This window comes from Chenopodium quinoa, unplaced genomic scaffold (assembly GCF_001683475.1).
Source record: "Chenopodium quinoa cultivar QQ74 unplaced genomic scaffold, ASM168347v1, whole genome shotgun sequence".
Lineage (NCBI taxonomy): Eukaryota > Viridiplantae > Streptophyta > Magnoliopsida > Caryophyllales > Amaranthaceae > Chenopodium > Chenopodium quinoa.
The window spans coordinates 9,128,456-9,148,319 of NW_018742914.1; the positions used below are offsets into that span (position 1 = coordinate 9,128,456).

The 19,864-nt window shown below is 32.8% G+C and overlaps 2 protein-coding genes across 2 annotated transcripts; one reads left to right on the forward strand and one right to left on the reverse strand.

The window, feature by feature from the left end:
* The first annotated feature begins 4,541 nt into the window (after positions 1-4,541).
* On the forward strand, positions 4,542-10,670 carry LOC110728239 (transcription initiation factor IIE subunit alpha-like). The gene is made up of 11 exons (XM_021907913.1): positions 4,542-4,850; positions 5,193-5,265; positions 5,347-5,469; positions 5,834-5,954; positions 7,779-7,904; positions 8,200-8,309; positions 8,396-8,579; positions 9,123-9,311; positions 9,609-9,836; positions 9,940-10,132; positions 10,244-10,670. Exons 2-11 carry the CDS (start codon positions 5,231-5,233, stop codon positions 10,345-10,347), a joined length of 1,413 nt encoding a protein of 470 aa, XP_021763605.1. The 5' UTR covers positions 4,542-4,850; positions 5,193-5,230; the 3' UTR covers positions 10,348-10,670.
* Positions 10,671-11,236: 566 nt separating this feature from the next.
* Positions 11,237-15,494, reverse strand: LOC110728240 (protein NtpR-like). The gene is made up of 5 exons (XM_021907914.1): positions 15,285-15,494; positions 13,012-13,331; positions 12,373-12,792; positions 11,928-12,137; positions 11,237-11,617 (listed from the first exon to the last, which is right to left on the reverse strand). The coding sequence occupies exons 1-5, from the start codon at positions 15,379-15,381 to the stop codon at positions 11,384-11,386; spliced, it is 1,281 nt and encodes a 426-aa protein (XP_021763606.1). The 5' UTR covers positions 15,382-15,494; the 3' UTR covers positions 11,237-11,383.
* Positions 15,495-19,864: the final 4,370 nt, after the last annotated feature.

Here is a 19,864-nt window from a genome sequence, read left to right on the forward strand (position 1 = left end):
ACACTCGTTCAAACACTTCCATGTTGCTGTAGTATACACCGTCCACTAAAGCTTTGTGTTTCCATACGACACATGTTCCCGGGTTCGACCATAGGAGTGCTTGCATGAAGTGGGGAAGTCTGCCGTATGAATTCTCCCAATCACCAAATATCTCAGCTATAGCTTTCTCCTTGGCATACCACACTCGTCGATACGGGACATCGAAATGAAATTGCTTCAAGATCAGTTCCTGTATGAATTCCACTTTCAACGAAGGATCTTTCCGCACAAAGGACTTCACATACTCGGCTATTACGGACGAATCCAAGTGTGGGTGATCAGTAGATAGTATATCAGTGACACTTGTCTCCCGGTGCGGGCCTTTGTACGTGACTATGGTAAAACCACGCGAGTGCAGCCATATTCTACATAACCAAAACACATATTAACATAATTGAAATCTATAGCGAGGTCAAAAAAGTTGCCCACAAACTAGGCATTAACTCCGTTTATAAATTCTTAGTTTAGGATGCAACGCAAAACGATTACTAACAAACTACTATTTTAAACAATAAACTAATATGAAATGGTAGATAAATTATCAATAATGAAATAACCGTCTTCTCACCAATAATCTATAATTATCAAGAATTATATTTCACATTATACCATCACTAATTTTAACTATTTCACAAATAAGTACCACATTACCATCAACAATTTGATGAACAATTTCATCAACAATGTACCACATTACTATCAACAATTTCAACAATTTCATAAACAATTTCATCAACTATTTCAACAGTTGCATGAACAATTTCATCAACAAAGTACTACATTGCCATACAAAATTATCAAAATTTTTCCACATTTTCATAAATAATTAGCAAGAATCTTATACAATCTCAACAACTAATAGCAATTGTCAACATTACAATAGTTTGAACTTAGGGTTTACCAGGATTTTGAGTGGGTGAGTGAGGGAAATAGGGAAAGCAGCAACACCGTCTCGCGGCAGCAGCACCAGCGTCCGGTTGCAGCAACTGTGACGGCAGCGACGCTTCGAGGCCGGAGGTTCACCGTTGTGGGGGGGCAGCGACGCTTCTACGAAGGAGTGACAGTGAGAGTGAGAGTAAGTGAGAGTGAGAATGATAGCGAAAACAGCCTGCGAACAAACATAAAAAACGAAAGAGACGCTAACTGAGACAACGTTTCATTTAAAGGAAAAAAAACAACCTAAAACGCTGTCTTAGTCAGCGTTTATGTCTGTGTTTTTTTTTTCCTTACACTTTTATAAAAACTCAATTTCAAAACATCCAACTTTTATGTCGAACATAAGATGCTGTCTGAGACAACGTTTTAGGTACAACAAAGTATTTACAATTTCTGAAATAACAAAGAAACTTAAAAAAAAAAGTCAACACTTAGAACGCTGTCTGGGACAGCGTTTTTAAGTTGATTTTTTTTTAAAAAAAAAAAAAACCAGGCATAAAACGCTGACCGAGATAGCGTTTTAGCCTGGAAGCTTAGTTTGGTAAATACTTTTGCCACGCAACCATTTTGGTTAATATTTCCCAAAATTGGCTTACTTTGGAAAAAACGTCCATAATGATGAACAGAGATGAACACACATGGAGAGGAGAGAGAAATGCATATGTGTTGGCAGGAGAAGGTGTAAATTACTATGGGGGTAATAAGGTAAATAAACAATTTGAAGGGTATAAAGGTCCGAGCACTGTTCATAAGAACAATCTTCAGGTAGGGATACAAAAATCATTTATCAAATGACATTTAGGTAAATAAATCAACAAAATATCCCAGTTAGCATAACATTTTCGTTAATAAATCAACATTTATGGGACCCGTATTTAATAAAAGTTATTGACTTATTTACATAAATGCCACTAGATAAGTAATTATTTTTTGGTATCATAAAGATAAACTTGTATTTTCTCCGAAGCCTCTATTTCTTTTAATGTGCAACAACTTTTTTTTCTTTTTGGGAAGAGATTAATTTCTCCGTTTTTTTTTTATTGCATCACTTTGTAAATTAAGGACTCCTAGACAATTTTTTAAAGTGAGAGGGATAGGAAATAAAAAAATGACCCATGTAATAGGAGAAAGGTAAGAAGAGTTTATTAACTAAAAAAATAATGCAAGCTAATTTGAAACTTTTATTTTAGAAAAGTGATCCAACTAAAAGAAAACGGAAAAAGTACATTAAGTTACACCTTTTCTATCTCTGGCTGCAATTAAGCTACACCTTTTCTATCTCTGGCTGCAATACCATGGGCCTTCTTAGGCTTCTTAACTGTTATTTAGGGACTTAGCAAATAAATCTGTCTCTATATGATGTTGCTTTACGAATAAGTTCCACATGTCTTCTGATATTTGAGTCAAAACCTTCTGGACAATTGAGCACAGTGACTGCTTCAGCACAGCCAATTTGGATTCATTTATTTGTGGGTGCTTCTTCAATGGCCTTCCTTATCATTGTGTGCAACAAACTTGACAAAACTTTTATGTGTTTGGATTGAAGAAATTGGAGGGAAAAGAAGGTAAGGAAAATGGATGAATGGGGTATTTTTTATTTGGATAACAAATGAGGAAGGAAGAGAATTGGTGGGGGGGAGAAATGGAAGGATTAAATTGTAGGAAATTAATCCCTCTAACAATGGAGAGATTTTGAAGGAAAACTCACCTTTTTTCCCTCCCCCCTTCATTTCCTTCCCCTTTCTTTATCCAAACACATTGTTAGTGAGAGGTTAATTAAGGTAAAAGGCAAATAATTAAGATAATTGTGAGGAGTAAAATGCAACGTCATTTTTGCCACCGGCTCGCCACCACCACCAATGTCGACATCATTTTTGCCCCCACTATACACCGACAACCATCATCTCAACACCAACACCTACTCATCCTAACCAATAAAAATACTCTACACAGTACACACCCGACATCCACCACTAACCAACCCAAAACCCACCCACCAACCCTCGTAGCGACCACAAACTGACCATATTTTAATATACAAACTGACCATATTTTTATATATATATTTATTAAAGAAAAAAATATCAAGTAGTTTGTTATTGCTATTTATCATAATATACATCTATATATGATTTTGAATTTTTGATACTTCCTCCGTTCTTTTTTTATTGCACCATGAGAGATTTCACGCTTGCCAATGCATTACTTTAGCTATTAATATCTTTAATTTTACTTTTGTAAAAATTATAAAAAATTGATATTTAAAAAGTAGATTTCGAGACGAAAATCTAACAAGATCCCACATGACTATATTTTTCCTAATGGATAAATTACAAGCGATGGTAAAAAAAGATTAAGTGAATAGTGTAAAAGTTGGTGCAATAAAAGAAAAACGGAGAAAGTATAAAATAAAAATAAATTATACACATCTAATATCGAAGAAAAAAATACTTAAAATCGAAGCACGTGATATATGCTTTTGTCAACAAATCAACATCCTTTTTTTACTGTAATACTAGATGGAAGCCCGTGCGATGAACGATTTTTTTATACATAAATCTCAAGAAAAGATTTTTCTTAATTTAATATACTACCAAGAGTGTTGCATTGCTAAAATTAATCTAATTGAATAAAATTAAATCTTTATATTGAAATTTCATTATCATATGTCCTTAATAATAGAGTTATATGTATACACTACTACAATGATTTTTACAATAATAATATAGATATTCTACCAGAAACTATAATACATAAAAAATCAAAATTATCAGAGACATCTCTTACAATCTTTAATTTTTTTTCCCTACTATTGTAACATTATAGTTGACTTGGGGCCTGTTCTGATTCGTGGAGTAGCAAATAAATCTCTTATTAAAAATTTTATCTAATTATGAAATGGGTTGCTAGATAAGATAAAAATTGAACATTATTGTGTTTTTTTTTAAGAATATTGATAAAGACCGAACGTTATTGATTTTTTTTTTTTGAAAAATATTGATTTTTTTTTTAAAAAATTGAAGAATATTAGTTAATTATTAATAATTTATATTTCTTTTAAAATGTTTTTTTTAAAAAAAAAAATTGATTAACGTTTTCTTAAAAACAAAATGAACATATATTTTCCTTTTTCAAATATTTAATTTTAAAGTGTTTGTATATAATAATTGTATAATTTATAGTTTATTTAAAATTAAATCCTAATATCAAAAGATCATCTTTTAAAAAAGATAATATTTAGGTTTAAAATAATTTAAATCTTAATAAATCATTATTCGTCGTTTTTACCTACGTGGAATTTTTTTTAAATTTCATTCGTCACTTTTGCTTATGTGGCGAGTGAATTTTTTAATTCTAAAATAAAATAAAAATCTAACTTTTAATTGGTCGAAATAATACATTTGATTATGTGGCGCGCCGAATGCTCTCGAAAGATACCTACTTTATTTATATATATATTAGATTAGATTAATATAAGTTCAGATAAGTTACAATTAGGCCTAATAAGTTCAATAAGGTCTAATTAGGTCTAATAAGTTAAATAAGGTTTAATAAGTTTCCATAAGTTCTAATCAAATCTAATAATAAGGTCTAATAAGGCCCAATAAGATTTAATAAGTTCAAATAAGTTTAATAAGTTTAGGTCCAATAAGGTCTAATTAAATTTAGGTTTACCCTTAATAAATTTTGCCGATTTATGATTGAGTACCCAAAAATTACTAATATAACTTCTTCTCTCTATTACCCCACCTCCCAAAAAAAAAAAAAAAAAAACTTGCTTCGCTCTATATCTCTGTTTCCCATTGAAGCGCACTCCGCGTTCGCCATTGACGCGCCTTCTGATATTTCAATCCTCCATTGAAGCAGCTTCCGAGGTAAGTTGTAGTTTCTTTTTGTTATCATCGAATATCAATTTCACAATCTAGGGTTTATCGTTGATCTAATCTAATTTAACTCTTTATTGGAAATTTAGGGTTCGAAATTTCAATTATTGGTTGTAATTACTAACGAGCGATTATGTTGTTAGAGAAGAAAATTATGAACCTAATCTGATGTTATTGAATCAAATATGCATTTTCTCCCTAAAATTATGTGATTTAATGATTGAATCAAATTTGAACCCTTTAATGTTTGGATTGAACTATGAAATTGGACCTCCTCTCTCTTCTGCCCGAATTGAAAATGTTGTTGAATGTTTGCTTACTTTTGTTTGTTAGGATACCTGGGAAGTCAATCCTGGGAATTCTGGTGAAGCATGAGTAATTCCTTGAGTTTTGAACCGTTTAACAGGTGATTTATCCTTTCTTTATGTAGAGAAGTTTTTGTAGATGTTTTTTATTGGTATGGTTTACTTACTTAATCTTTGTACAGGTTGGTGAAGCTTACGGCCCGAGCATTTTATGATGACATCTCAACAAAAGGCGATAATCAACCGAAGACGAGCCGTAGTGATAATCGGGGGACGGCAGTGGTTATTCTTGATGCACTCACTAGGTATATTATATGTGCTTTCGAATAATATCAACTTTTTTATATTTCTTATTTGGGCAAACTTTGTTGCATAGTTTTTTGTGTGAGTTCATAGACTGTTTATAGATGTGTTAAAAGAGCTGCATTTGTGATTAATTTTAAACCCTAGCTAAATTGTGTTTACATAGTGCAACTATTAAATTGCACGTGTAACATCAATTCTTTTAGAATATATCTAGTCATTTATAGAGGAATGAAACACGCACAACGAATGCTTACTACATATTGGATGGATAATTTGTTTTTCTGTTCCCTTTTTTTCAATTGCCATTGCTGCTGTCTCTCAAATAATTGATCTCTGGTTTTAATGTACGTTGCGCAATTCTAGGCGTCAGTGGGTGAGAGAGGAAGATCTTGCAAAAGATTTAAAACTTCATTTGAAGCAACTTCGTCGAACATTGCGGTTCTTCGAGGAAGAAAAGCTGGTTATGCGTGATCATAGAAAAGAGGTTACATTTGCTTCTGTTTAACATACAAAACTATGTTATTGGCCTTTTTGGACCATTTACCTGTGGCCTTGTTCAAATATGTTTCATATAAATTGTTGATCTCATATTCTTGTCAGAGGCCTGTAGCTTATTGACTGATGCCATTTACACGTGTAACTGTACCATTGTCTCCTATATGGAATTTTGTGCCGATTAAGTAATTTCTTTAGTATCATAAATTCTCATCCTTGGGCATCTCTCCTAATCCCATTCCTTACCTCTTCCGCTTTCTCTATCTAAATTAGGTTGAAAAGATTCAGCACACGAGTGTTTTCATCGCTATATTAGAAATTCTATCTTTAATACTGTTTCGGGGTTTTCTGATGTCCTGCGGGAGAGTTACAACACCGAGACTGGAACCGGACGCCTGTACCTGCAAAACAACGAAGACTCCTTGTGGTAGGAGCTCCGCCTCCAACGGTCAAGTTAGTACTTGTTTAAGGAGTAATAAATGCGGAAATTAAAGTGATTGGGTCTCTCTAGGTGAGAGTGTTTAATGTGAGTAATCCGTGTACTATTCGAATTCTCTGCCTCTCTTAATGAGGATTAAGAGAGGTATTTATAGCCTCGGGAAACGTGCCAATCTAGGTTTAGGTTAACCTTGGGCTGGTGGGCTTCCCTCGGAAGTTGGGCCTAGGTGGCCGGTTTTCCCATTTGGCATGGGTGGACACGTGGCGTGTCTCAAGTGGTCCGTAGAGGACGAATCTGTAGCTGACACGTGGCAGACTCCTATTGGCCTACGTGAAGGACACGCGGCGGAACCTGATTGGTCCACTTGTCAGATGGTGATTGGTGGATAAAAATCCCCTAATCAAATACGGTGGTTGGTTGTTTTATATTAATTTTGCTTCATCATTTGGGTGGATTTGAAGGGGGTGGGGTGGGGTGAGGTGAAATATTGTGTAAGGACGTAGAATGCCATTCTCCTCCTGTCAACAAGTCTTTAGAAAAGTAAATTCCTTTAAAGAAATTGGTGACTTTTGCTGTTGGTCCTTTACTCCTTTATCCTGGAAATTCTGTGTTCAGTGTTAACTGTCCTGCCCCATTTGCTGGTAAGTAAATACATCGCCAAGCATTATTAATTTAAATCATTCGTCATGAATCATGGGAAATATCCAAATTCGATGATTTTGTAGATGGGACTTTATGACTGTAAATTCAATTAGGAAGGAACTACTTGAGGTAGAACACTTTACACAGAAGCAGAATGCATTTGGAGGATGATGTTGGTGGTGGTTTTAGGGGGCAGTTTTTTTCACATGCTTATGTATTGTGAATACGGGCTTAGTATTACCTAATGCTAACATGATACAGTAGGGTTACCTGGTGGTTCTTGGTACTGATTTCATATCTATATATAAGACTTTCCCCTCATCTTAGGATTCTCTCATGACTGAAATACATATTTCTTTTTAGTTATACTGATGCACCTAAAGGGCTGATAAGTTTAGGCTGTAAAACAAGCTTCCTGTTGCCTGTTACAATGTTTTGTATTTTTAGGTTGCAATTCGCATTTAGAACAATATTTGATGGTGTGTAGAAGGAAGTTGTTCTCAGATACTATGACATAGTTCTTGTTTAGCAGATTGAAATTAAACTTTATTCTCTTAGTAGATTCTGTGGTTGTGAAAGTGCTGTTATGTTGGTTTTCTTTTTTTTTTTCCTCTTGTTGCTTCCAGATTTCCAATATATCCAGCAAATCTTGCCTGCATTTAGAAGCTTTGGCTTTTCGGAAAACATGTCTTTGTTTTTCTCATTTTCTCATGTGCACTTAATAACCTGCAGACAGCAAAAGCGGTAAAATTGCATAATGCAGCACTTTCAGCCACAGTTAATCACCATCATGGAAGAGAGGGCGAAGACAAGATTAAGCTGCACACTCACTCATACTGTTGTTTAGATTATGCACAGGTTGGTTATCACTGATGTCCGTGATTCTCTTGTTATGTATATTAATGGATTTTTTATTTGTTCTTTCCTTAGGAATGAAGTTCTGTTGCTATCATAGTAAGCTACATTTTATATGCTGGTGGTGTTGTCTCATTATCTGCCTCAAATTCATTGCTGTTACCACCTTGCCATGTTAATTTTTAATTTCAAACTTAAGTTGCTTGTGAGTTGCCTAGTACGTGTGGATTGAAATTATTAATTTATATGAAAATATTAGAGGATTTTTCAAAGGTTGAAAATCTGTAATTTCTTGCAGATTTATGATGTTGTGAGGTACAGAATGCATCGTATGAAGAAAAAATTGAAGGACGAATTGGATAGCAAGAACACAATCCAGGAATATATATGTCCCAGCTGTAATAAAAGGTTGGGGTCACTGTTTCTTTAGCTTAAAAGCTTTAATGTATTCCAGTATTCATGGAAACTAAAGATTCCTGACGTTGTATGGCTAGATATACGGCTCTTGATGCAGCAAGGCTTATTTCCGAAGATGGTGAAAGTTTTCTTTGTGAAAGTTGTCAAGGGGAACTTGTGGCAGAAAGTGACAAGTTAGCTGCTCAGGAAGTAGGAGATGCTGATGAAAATGTGAGGCGGCGCCGCCGTGAAAAGCTGAAAGAGATGCTTCAGAAATTGGAGGTTTGTCAGTTATTGAGCAGCTTTTAAGTGGCTTTTAGTGCCACATTTAGCTTATTTTGCTGGTCATTGTGTGTGAATATTTTCTTTCATGTTCAATTTAACTGAATAGCGTATTTTTTAGAGCGATACCTTGAAATATTAAATGTATCAATTACATGTAATGAAATGGTCACTTTTATGTTGTCAGGTGTTCTTTCTAGATTTTTGCATGTACAGCATCCTTATTTAGTGCCTAAATTTTCGTAAACTTTTATGTTGATGTTTGAGAAGTCTGGCTACCTATTCTGATATTGTTGCTCTTTTTATTACTGTAATTTCTCTTTTTATTGGTGGTAACGATTTGTATCTTTCCTGAATTGCCCTAGGGATCTCTAGGGTCATTGCTGTTGCTATTTACTTCTGCTTTGCTATTTACAATTTTTTTTCCTCTCTTTGTAAGAGCAGTTCTTCATTGTTATACATTCATATGCTTTATATAAGTAGTCCTGCAGTTACAATACTTCTATGTTTTCTTGGGGATAACATAAGGTAATCAAATTTCAGGAGCAACTCAAGCCGTTAGTTGAGCAACTCAATAGAGTCAAAGATCTAGCAGTTCCCGATTTTGGAACTCTACAGGCCTGGGAAGTAAGGGCTAGTGCTGCTGCTCGTGCAGCTGGTGGGGATAATCCCAATGATCCCTCTAGGTCATATCAAGGTGGAACACCAATGCCTTTTCTTGGTGACCCTAAGGTGAGGTACTTCTATCTTTAACAATAATTGTGTTTGTTTGCATGCATGTACAGCTCCTGTTTTTGGTGCTGCTACTTGCCTACTTTTCTGTGGCAAGCGTTATCAACACTTACCAGTTACCAATCCTTTTTGGCCCCTCCCTCAAACCTTTTTTTTGTTGGGGGTTGGGGTACGGGGACGTGAGACTTGTTCTATGAGGATGTCATTAACATCTCACATGTCAGCTGTTAAAGAGGGACCGACATCATGCATCTCATTATGGAGGGTTAATGTTAAGAGTTGATGCTGTGTTTCCAGATTCATGTTGCAATTAGTGGTGTGGAAGATAAGGAAGACTCTAAATCTGGTACTGGAAATGCACCCATGAAAGTTCTGCCTCCTTGGATGATCAGACAAGGTATGAAATTAACAAAGGAACAGCGTGGTGAGGGGGAAGAGGAACCTAAGCCTGACGTCACTTCAGAGCCCTCTGATTTATCAGATGACAAAAAGTCAACTGTTGTCAAGGACGAAAAAACCATCCAGGTTTGTCTTTTATAGTTTATTATAATTTGCTCAAAAGATTGATAAGTGATAAGAGCCTTACGATAATTGTTTTACTTATTGGCTTGGCCGGATAATTTTGTAGGATGAGTATTTTAAAGCATATTATGCCGCTATTTTGGAACGACAACGGGAACAAGATGCCAAGGGGCAGCAGGATGTATCTAATGGAGATGTTACAGGTCAAAGCACATCTTCAGATCGTCAAGTTGGCATGAAATCAAAACGTGAGGATGAAAGCGAAGATGAGGATGTGTGGGAAGAAGCTACTCCTTCAGGTAAATGTCTCTTTTTTATAGTCTCTGAATACTTGCATTGAGCTCTGCTTACCTTGGTAGCTATGGTGTAGTATCACATTCGTCAGTTGCTTAATGTTAATTGATTAACAGGGAACTCTGGAGAAAGCTTTAAGGTCGACTTGAACGTTCAAGCTGAACCTCTACCAGAGGAAGAGGGTAACGATGATGATGATGTTGAATGGGAAGATGGTTGATTCTGCATTCGTGAAACCCAATTTGATATTGGAGTTTTGTTGGAAATTGGTGATTGTACGAGGATGATGATGTTGATTGTGAAGATAGTTGGTTCTTGAATTCGTGAAACCCAATTTAATATTGGAGTTTTAAGAGAATGGTGATTGTTATTGTAGTGAAAACTAGCTGCAAACACTCCTTGCACTGTTACAAGTCCCAAGTTCTTAACATCAAACAGTGCTTATTACGTAGTATTATTATAACTACTTCCACTCCCTCTATATCCAAATGTATGTCCCATGTATCATTACATTTTCTGCAGTATTGTAATTAAGTTATGTCAGGCTACGTATTATAAAATTTCTAAAAAAAAAAAACATATTTGAAAATTAAGAATCAAGACGAATTTAATAAGTTTTCACATGACTTTGTTTTGAAGTACAGAAAGATCATTAAAATTTAGTATTAGATTTCATTTCCATTACAATTTCTTAAGATTTCAAATAGGACTTAAAAAAATAAAATAAAATGGAGGGATTATTATTATTATTTATAACTCCATCTGCTTTTTAGATACTTCACTTTCTAGTTAGTAATAACTCTATATTTCTATCACATCTAATGAGTTTTCTATTTTTTTTTCTTTTCTCTTTAAAAACTGTCTAGGAGTTCAAAAGTGATGCTTCTATAAAAAAAAAAAATAAAAAATAAATAGAGGAATTATTATTGTTGTTGTGGTTGTTGTATATGTTATCGATCTAGTGGTGTAATTATAGTCAAATCTAATTCGACAACATTAAATTAGGAAATGGTTAAGGTAAAAAATCCTACTCCGTACAAAACAATGCAAGGAAATTAATAATAATAATATGTATTTACAAAATTGCTACAAATTTCTCGTCAAAAAAATTGGTACAAATTCCATAATCTATTTATCTTATTTAAACTTTATTGCTTAACCAACCATAAGAGCCTACAAATTCAGAGTTGGCCTAATTTGGGCCCAAATCTATAAATTATCTGGGGGCCCAATTCAATATCTACAATGTCATAAAGTCATAATTCGTGTAGTTTTCTATCCAAAACATACGAGCAAGTCTGACCCATTGTTTGGTAGAAAGTCATGAGATCAGTGAGCTGCTCTACTGACATTTTTTCCATTATTTTCTTTGCCAAATTTTCTCTCTCCTCGTTCACCTTAATCTTCTCGAAATATGTAAACGCATTTCTTACTGTTGCTCCTACTTCTATCAACCTTGCCTCTTGCTGCTTACTCATCACTGTGTTAGACTGCATCACAAAATTTAAGCACATAAGTGTTAAGCCTTCAAATGATAGTATACTAATTACTTGAATTGAACACATTATTCATAAGACTAGTTTATGTTACTTGACAAAACGTACTAAAGCCTGAAATAATAGTACGCGTACTTATTACATGAACACACTATTTATAAGATACACGAAGTATAAGTTTATGTTATGAACAAACCTATATGAAAGATGGGTTATTATTATATTTTCCACTTTAAAAAATTAATTTTTTTACGGATTATATATAGTACATCAGTATTAAGTATGTGCAGTAGTGAAGTAATACCTCGAGAAAATTTGCTCCAACATCAAGCTCGGATTCTTTAGATGGTTTGATACCATTTCCGCTTGAATAAATATCTTTGGCAAGCGAGAAACTTCTAACAATAACTCTCCTCTTTTTCTCCAATGTGTGGTCCAACTTTAGTAACCTAGGCACGTTTATTGAATTGTTACTAATCCTTTTTTGGTATGCAATTGCTGCCTTTACAAACTCCTGTCAAAATTTTAAAAATAACACAATTATTTTCGATACATGATCAACATAATTATTAATGCTGAAATTAATCCTAGATTAAATACTACCTCAGTTTTTTATTATTTGCAACAAATGGGGTATTATTTGTTAGACATAAAATATTCATTTATAAATAATAAGAAACGGAGGTAGTATTAAAATTTATTTATAAATAATGAGAAACGGAGGTAGTATTAAAATTTTATAGTCTTACCTGATAAGCACAAGGACAACCAGCATAATCAAACTCATTAGAGTCAGATCGTCTCATACGTTCAGGATGAAATTGGAGTCCCATGATAAACTTTCCGTCCTCGGGGTCGTACGTGTCGGGGTCATAAAATCCCTCGATCAACCCATCCGGCGAGCATGCCATGGGGACGAATCGTTGGGCCAATCGCTTGACCCCTTGATGGTGGTAGCTATTGACAAGAATCTCTAAATTCTCTTGTGACACCAAAGTTTCCTTAAACCACTTTTGTAATGGGGTGCCTTCTAACACCTTAACTACGTGCCTATGATCATCGTAGTTGTTATAATTAATATGGGCTACTCTTTGCTCTTCGGGTACCTTTCTCGCTAGCTCTTTCTCCACATCTTGATAGAGCGTTCCACCACAAGCTACATTTAGTACCTATTAATACGACGTAAAATTTAAGATAACACAAAGTCACAGACGTACTTATGCTAGCAATTTTTTATTTTTAATTTTACAGTTATAATAGTTTGACTTTTACGTGTGAAAATTTACTTATTTTACTTTTAAGTCTAACTTTTTTTATATTTTGATTCAAAGTTACACCATTTAACCTAGAACTAATGTTACAATTTACATTAGGATGCGTGTATACACCTGAGATCCACGACAAATGCCTAGGTAAGGGATGTTGCGCTCGAGGCAGAGCTTGGCGAGCCTGAGCTCAATTGAGTCCTTTTCCTTGTCAATGGCTGTGTCACTAGCGTGTAGTCGTCGGATTTCCTCAATATCCTCGGGTGAAAGTTCGCCGGAGTTAAAGTCGGATTCATAGAGAGAGGGATCAATGTCCTCGCCTTCACACAAGAGTACACCGTGAATAGGCTCAAAGCTCTCTAGTAGCATGTGAATGCCCGAGACCCTGGGCACTATTACTGGTACTGCCCCATACTTCACTATTAGGTCCAAGTGATATTCACCTAATCACACACGTGAAAAATTAAAGTAGGACTGTGTAAAAATGATTTCATCATTATTATTTATTAATCATGATCATTTTGTTTTTTAGTGGTAACACGACAATTATATTAATGCAATGATACCAATAAAACTGTTAAGTTGTTGTGGAAAGGAGCTAACACGTACATAATTCGAATTAAATATCCGTCATATCATAACTTAAATGATCACCTATAATAATTTGACTAATTTTTAGTGATATCTAATTAATTAAATTGACACTTAATATTTAGTGGATGGGAAGTATTAATTATTTTTCAAGGTTTTGCCAAAAAAACAAAAAAAAATAAAAATGCACAGTTTGTTGGAAAATTGAAATTTGAAAAGGCCAGGGCAAAGAAGGTCCCCCAATAATATTGATTGAGTTGTTACTTGCTAATTAGTTTTATAAACGTATATTCAGATCTCTCTACAGTATATACCACTCAAAATTACTAGTGCGAAATCTATCATTATTGTTTGAGTAATAAATTTTAAATTTTTCATTAATTATTAGTACTAAGGTTATAAGTTTATAACAATAGTTACATTAGTACTAAGGTAATTTTGAAATTGTTGGTGAGCTGACGTACAACTTTATCAACAACCGATTTTCAAACTCACATACTACATAGTTATCAACAAGCTATTTTCAAATTTATATATAGTTAGACGAGAGTCCACAAGACTACTTCGTATTTGATATGAGTAATAATTTGTTGAAAGCACGACTTACATGTAGCACTTATTATACTTTCTTTGTTTGCAACAATTTAATTAGTTATACTCCCTCTGTTTTTTTTTAAGTGCCCCATTTGAGATTTTGGCACTATTCATTAAACTTATTTTGACCAATATTTGTGAATTATACATAAAAAAAAAATATAGTCTTATGGGTACTTGTTGGAATCGTCTCAATAAGTAGATATTAATATTCAATTGTTGTAATTTATAGTTAATAATCATTAAAGATATTATTAGTCAAAGTTTACATCAACATGTGTGTCATGTCACTATGGGACACTTAAAAAAAAGAAAAAAAACAGAGAGAGTAAGTTTTTTACAGATTAATATTTACCTCATATCCATAAGTTCAATATAATTCGAGTATATATTCGTATATATTATTTATCACCAAACACATATGGAGCATTTTTTTTTTTTTTTTTTTTTTTTGAGGAGAAACACATATGGAGCATAATACTAATCGATCTAGCTATATTCATAGATAAGTGAGGTAAAAAAAAAAAAAAAAATAAGAGAGTAGTTGCTAATGTGTATTAGTAGTGCCTACTTGGCAAGGTAATTAGTGTAAGTTTCTCTTTTCTTTTTTTATTATTTGGAGATACGTATAAATTTCTGTTCTCAAGGAAGTCAGTTGCATATTTCTGTTTTTTCTGTTTTCCCCTATAACTTTCTCTGGATTTTCTTTTTTCTACTTATAACTTGATTGACAAAGATTTAAAAAAAAAAAAAAAAAAAAAAGGCCAGGATTATATACACAATGGCATGATAATGTGTTTAATTGTAATACATATCTGTACAAAATATGCATGATGTGTTTAATGAGCCTAACTTGTAGCCTTAATTGTCGCTTGTACACTTGTGTATTATGCTGGCGGCAGATTAATGAGAAAGCCACTGATTAACTCCGAACAAAAGAAGTAATAAATGATTTACTCATTGAAAAAGCATTTTAAACTAGGATTATGATTCGAATGATATCGATATTATGAATTCATTTAATATAATATAATCCTAATGAAAATAACAGAATAATATTTTTTTTCCGAAATGGATTAGATCACATATCCGTATGACCCTCATGCAATCGTAGCAAATCAGCAATAATAAAACACGACTGCATGTATGGTTATGTAACACTACATAACATTTGAAGAAAGGCAAGAAAAGAGACAAAGAGGGATAGATACCGACGAAATCGACGAATTTGTTCTTACGAACGGTGCGTCGAGAAACAATGAGAACTCGTGGGAGGATCGCCGAGAGATTTGCAGCAGCAGCAGCCATTTGAATATTTTAAACAACGGCGATGAGATTAGCAGCTTAATTATTATATATAATGAAATTTCAGTGATCAAATAATAGGAGTATAGATATATAATGTTGTTGAATTGTGCAAATGAATGGGAAATAGATCTCTATTTATAATAAGTTGAGAATGAGGAAAATCTGGAACCTGAAAGAAAAAGGAAATAGGGAGAAAGGTGGTAGTTGTACTTTACTATTGCTGAAAGTGAGAGGCGGAGAAATGTAAGAAAACATACACCCACTATCCACGAGCTCATGCGCCGCGTAAGCAAATTCTCTTTCCAATTAAGCTCACCGTTGTAACTAGATACTCGTCGTTTGGTTACACCTAAAAAGTTTGTTGCAATTTTTATAAGGAATTCCTATTTAAGAAATGTATAAAATTGTAATATAACTAATTTTATCGAAAAATTAAATAAAATTTCAATTCCCATTCTTGTAGTAAAGTGTATATATATATATATATATATATATATATATATATATATATATATATATATATATATATATATATATATATATAACACATCTGGTAGAGTTATCTATTACTCTCTTTTAAAGTAAAATATTTTGACTCTTTGCGCTCACCTAATTTACATCGACTAATGTTACTAATTTATACATAAAAAAAAATAAATATATTTTCAGTTAGTAATACTTATAACAATTATTAAATATATATTTTTAACAATAGTTAAGTGTCAATTAGTGTTATTAATGTTTGATTATTCATAATCTTTCCCTTATAATTAATCTTCCTGTGTGTAACTTTAGAGTTGTGTATATCATTTTATAGAGAGTCATATAATATTAATTAAAATAATGAAAAAATAAAAATAAAACATAGAACGTGGGAAAGAAAGTGTTTATCCAAGGGAGGGAATGTCTAGGACGGGTCAAAGCTGAGTATGAGCTGATCTGGACCAGGCGATTGAGTTAACCCTATTTAGCATTTACATCTCACTTTAGTCAGACCAAAGTCCACGTAATTGTTTAATTTCTTGATTTCATGATCTCATCGCATATTATATGACGTATTATTAACGGTATGCTCTAGTTTCTATTCTTTCGGTGGAGGTATTATTAGTATATTAACGTGGACCTAAACCTAATTACAAAAGTTTAAATAATGTTAATTTGGTGTTTTGAAAAACAATAATATTAAAACAAATCTAATTAGAATAACTTTTGAGTATGAAGTATGGAATACTCGTATATATTTATTTTATTTAATTATCTATTAGAATAATTTGTATACTACTATCTAAAATGTAATGCCACCTAAGCTACAGTCTACCTGCCATGTCTATCTTGACTCTTTTCATTATGATAATAAAATTACAAGTAAGCGATTATATGGATAGTTTATCTTCGGTAGATAAGGCATTGTAAAGCCCCTATAAGGTTGGAGGAGCATGTAAACTTAAAGGTTGGATAGAAGGGAGTCTCACTTTATCACTTTGATGAACAAAATTCGTTTATTAAGAGGCAAAATCGTAAATATATAAACAAAAATATCCAGTTAGTGTGACATTTTTGTAATTACATCAACACTAATTTTCATGTGTCGCTGGCCACACGGTGTGGTCATGGTTACTCGGTTGATCAGGGGTTACCCAATCAATGTTTTGATGTGTGTCAGCTTGCCGCATAGTGTGGCCGGTCACACCAAAAAAAGCGTTGTATCAACAATTGTGAGGCCCATATTTAATAAAATTTTGATGATAAACTTGTGTTTTCTCTCTGGATATTCCATTTTCAACTATACATCATACATATTCAATATTTTTTTTGTTAAGTTATTAATCCGTTTATTTTGTTGTTCCTATGGATCGGAGTTGTAATATTTTCACACGATAAAAAAGTCAAAGCATGAATAACTATATATAAAAGATTGAAAACGTAAAAAACATGTCTAAAATTTCTATTTTTTGCTTTAAAGTTCTCTATATATCATGTTTTTGTAGCTTTCAAAAAAAAATAAATCATGTTTTTGTAAATGAATAAAACAATAAGCAAGTCAAAGAACCCGGCTATTGAAAATTTGAAACTGCTATCTATATTTAGACATTAAAATTGATGTCTTTAGCATAAATATTTGACGTCATTTTCTTTTTTGTTTTTAATCCAAATTTGATCCAATTAGCTTAGTAAATAAATTTATTAAAAGTATCGCTTTCAAGAGTAATTGGTGACTCGTTGTGAAAGTGCTTCTTATCCTATAATTTTTTTTAATGATCATAATTATATCATGCTTTCCATATTTATTTATTTTTATGGTTATAAAATTTATACAATACTAAAATAGTAATAAATTACGGTTCACACCATCTTTTGCTTTTTGATTCACGATCGCGCAAATACTACATCGTACATGTTTGTTCTTCCTGAATTTCATATCCAAAGGGACTGATCGTTCTATTTGTTATTTCTAATACTATTAGGTTAACCAATTAATGTTGTTGTTTATTCTATGATAACAAAACAACATAATTAAATATTAAATGCTCAAACTACGTATTATATTGCCCGTCTTATACTACTTAATCAAGGATACGTTACAAAAAGTACAACGTATAATTTCGCAAAAAAAAAAAAAAAAACCGTTTAGTACTACCACCGTTTCTTATTATGTGCAACAAAGGAATATTTTATGTCTTACAAATAATACTCTTTGTTACACATAATATAAGAAGCGGAGGTAGTATGTACTTCGTATGTTTTCAGTAGTTGTTGGTTATAAATATTGCGTAACACTTTTATTATTGCTGTTTTATCTAATAATAAATCATCATAATTAAATTGTTGTTAGAAATTAAACAACAATGACAATTAATGCTATTGATCATTTGAGCCGTATCATAAAACAATAAACGTGCGTAATTATTAAATTTGAGCTAAACAAACACGTTAAACTTAATAAATTATAACAATTATTCACTCTCTCAAATATAACCCTAAATAATTCTCTTTTCTCTCTCTTTTCAAATCTAGCCACCATAGTAAAACTTAGGGGCTACCATCGATTTTATCTGTGGTAAGCCCCAAATTCTTCTGCAATTCTTTAGCCAATAAAGATCACCATCAATATGGTGATTATAGTCAGTCCCTCCATGTATAATTTAGTCGGGTTCCCTAATGGTGGGATTTTTAGTATTGCTAGTTTGTTTTTTTTTTTCGTGTGTGCAGGGATACAAATTTGGAAGATTCGTCTTGCAAATTTGTGGAATTGCGGGTCTGTTGGTTTAGGGGTGCAGATTTAGAAGATTCGTCTTTCAAATTTGCCGATCTTGATGATCAATCAAGTTTAATCGCTTTCACGACTATACATCAATGGAGCTCCCGTCAATAACGATGCAAAGACATCTAGAATTATTCAGGAGCAGTTCAGAAGCGACGCCATTAGTTCAGAGGTAGTGTTAAATACTTGCATTGAGAATTTAGATCTCTTAAGGGATTATTATAAGTGTCAAATACATGGCCATTATTATTAATGAAAACATGCCTCGCTATTACATTCAAAAAAAAAAACACATAATAAATTATATTCTCTTTAATATCTTGGATTAGTCATTAAACCCCAACCCTAATTCCGACACTTGCTTCCGTATGTATCCGTATCCATACCCATAATCTTGACTGTAACCATAACCGATTAACCTAGCTAGCATCCATATATACGAACCGGTACAGCATAAGTTGCAGCCAGAGAACTCGAGAAGAGTGCTTTTTTTATTTGCAATGAAATGGAATTGAAGGAATTAGGCAAGTCATGAATCTCAGAGTCTCCTATCCCCATGCATGTGGATTGTGGACCTTAATCAAATTCACAACCTTAATGAAACCTACAATACAATTTTGCATGTTCACTTTGCGACGTGTTTGGTTTGAGACTCAATTTGGTTGTTTTAGCTGTATCCTTTTCCTCTCATTAATTGAAAATTTATTTTATTGATTATTTACGTGTTGTACCTCATTTACAAATCAATTAGGATAGAGTATAATTAAGCTAACGCTTGCTACTTTGCTAGAGTCCAATCGAGTATTTAGTTCGGTTGTCACCAATTATTACAGAGTACAATGCAAGATTTTTTTTTTCTTTTATTAATTAGTACAGATTAAGAATTACTACCTTTATTTTAAATTTATGTGTTAAATCGATCTGCCTTTACATTATTAATGAAGCATATTTGTTACCATAAGAACATTCATCATGAATAAATCACAAAAATTAGTACATTGTAATAAATTTAACAAGTTTTTTTTTGTAATGGTGTTTATATTCAATTGTGTATTAGTTAGAATGTTTATATTCAATTGTGTATTAGTTAGAATTATGATCAAAACTCATAATTTTTTATTTTAAAAAGTCAAATATTACAATCATTTAAAGACAAAAATAAGAGGTAGAACTTTTTCGCAAAAAAGCCCAAGAGTTAATTATAATATTGTCGTTGTGATC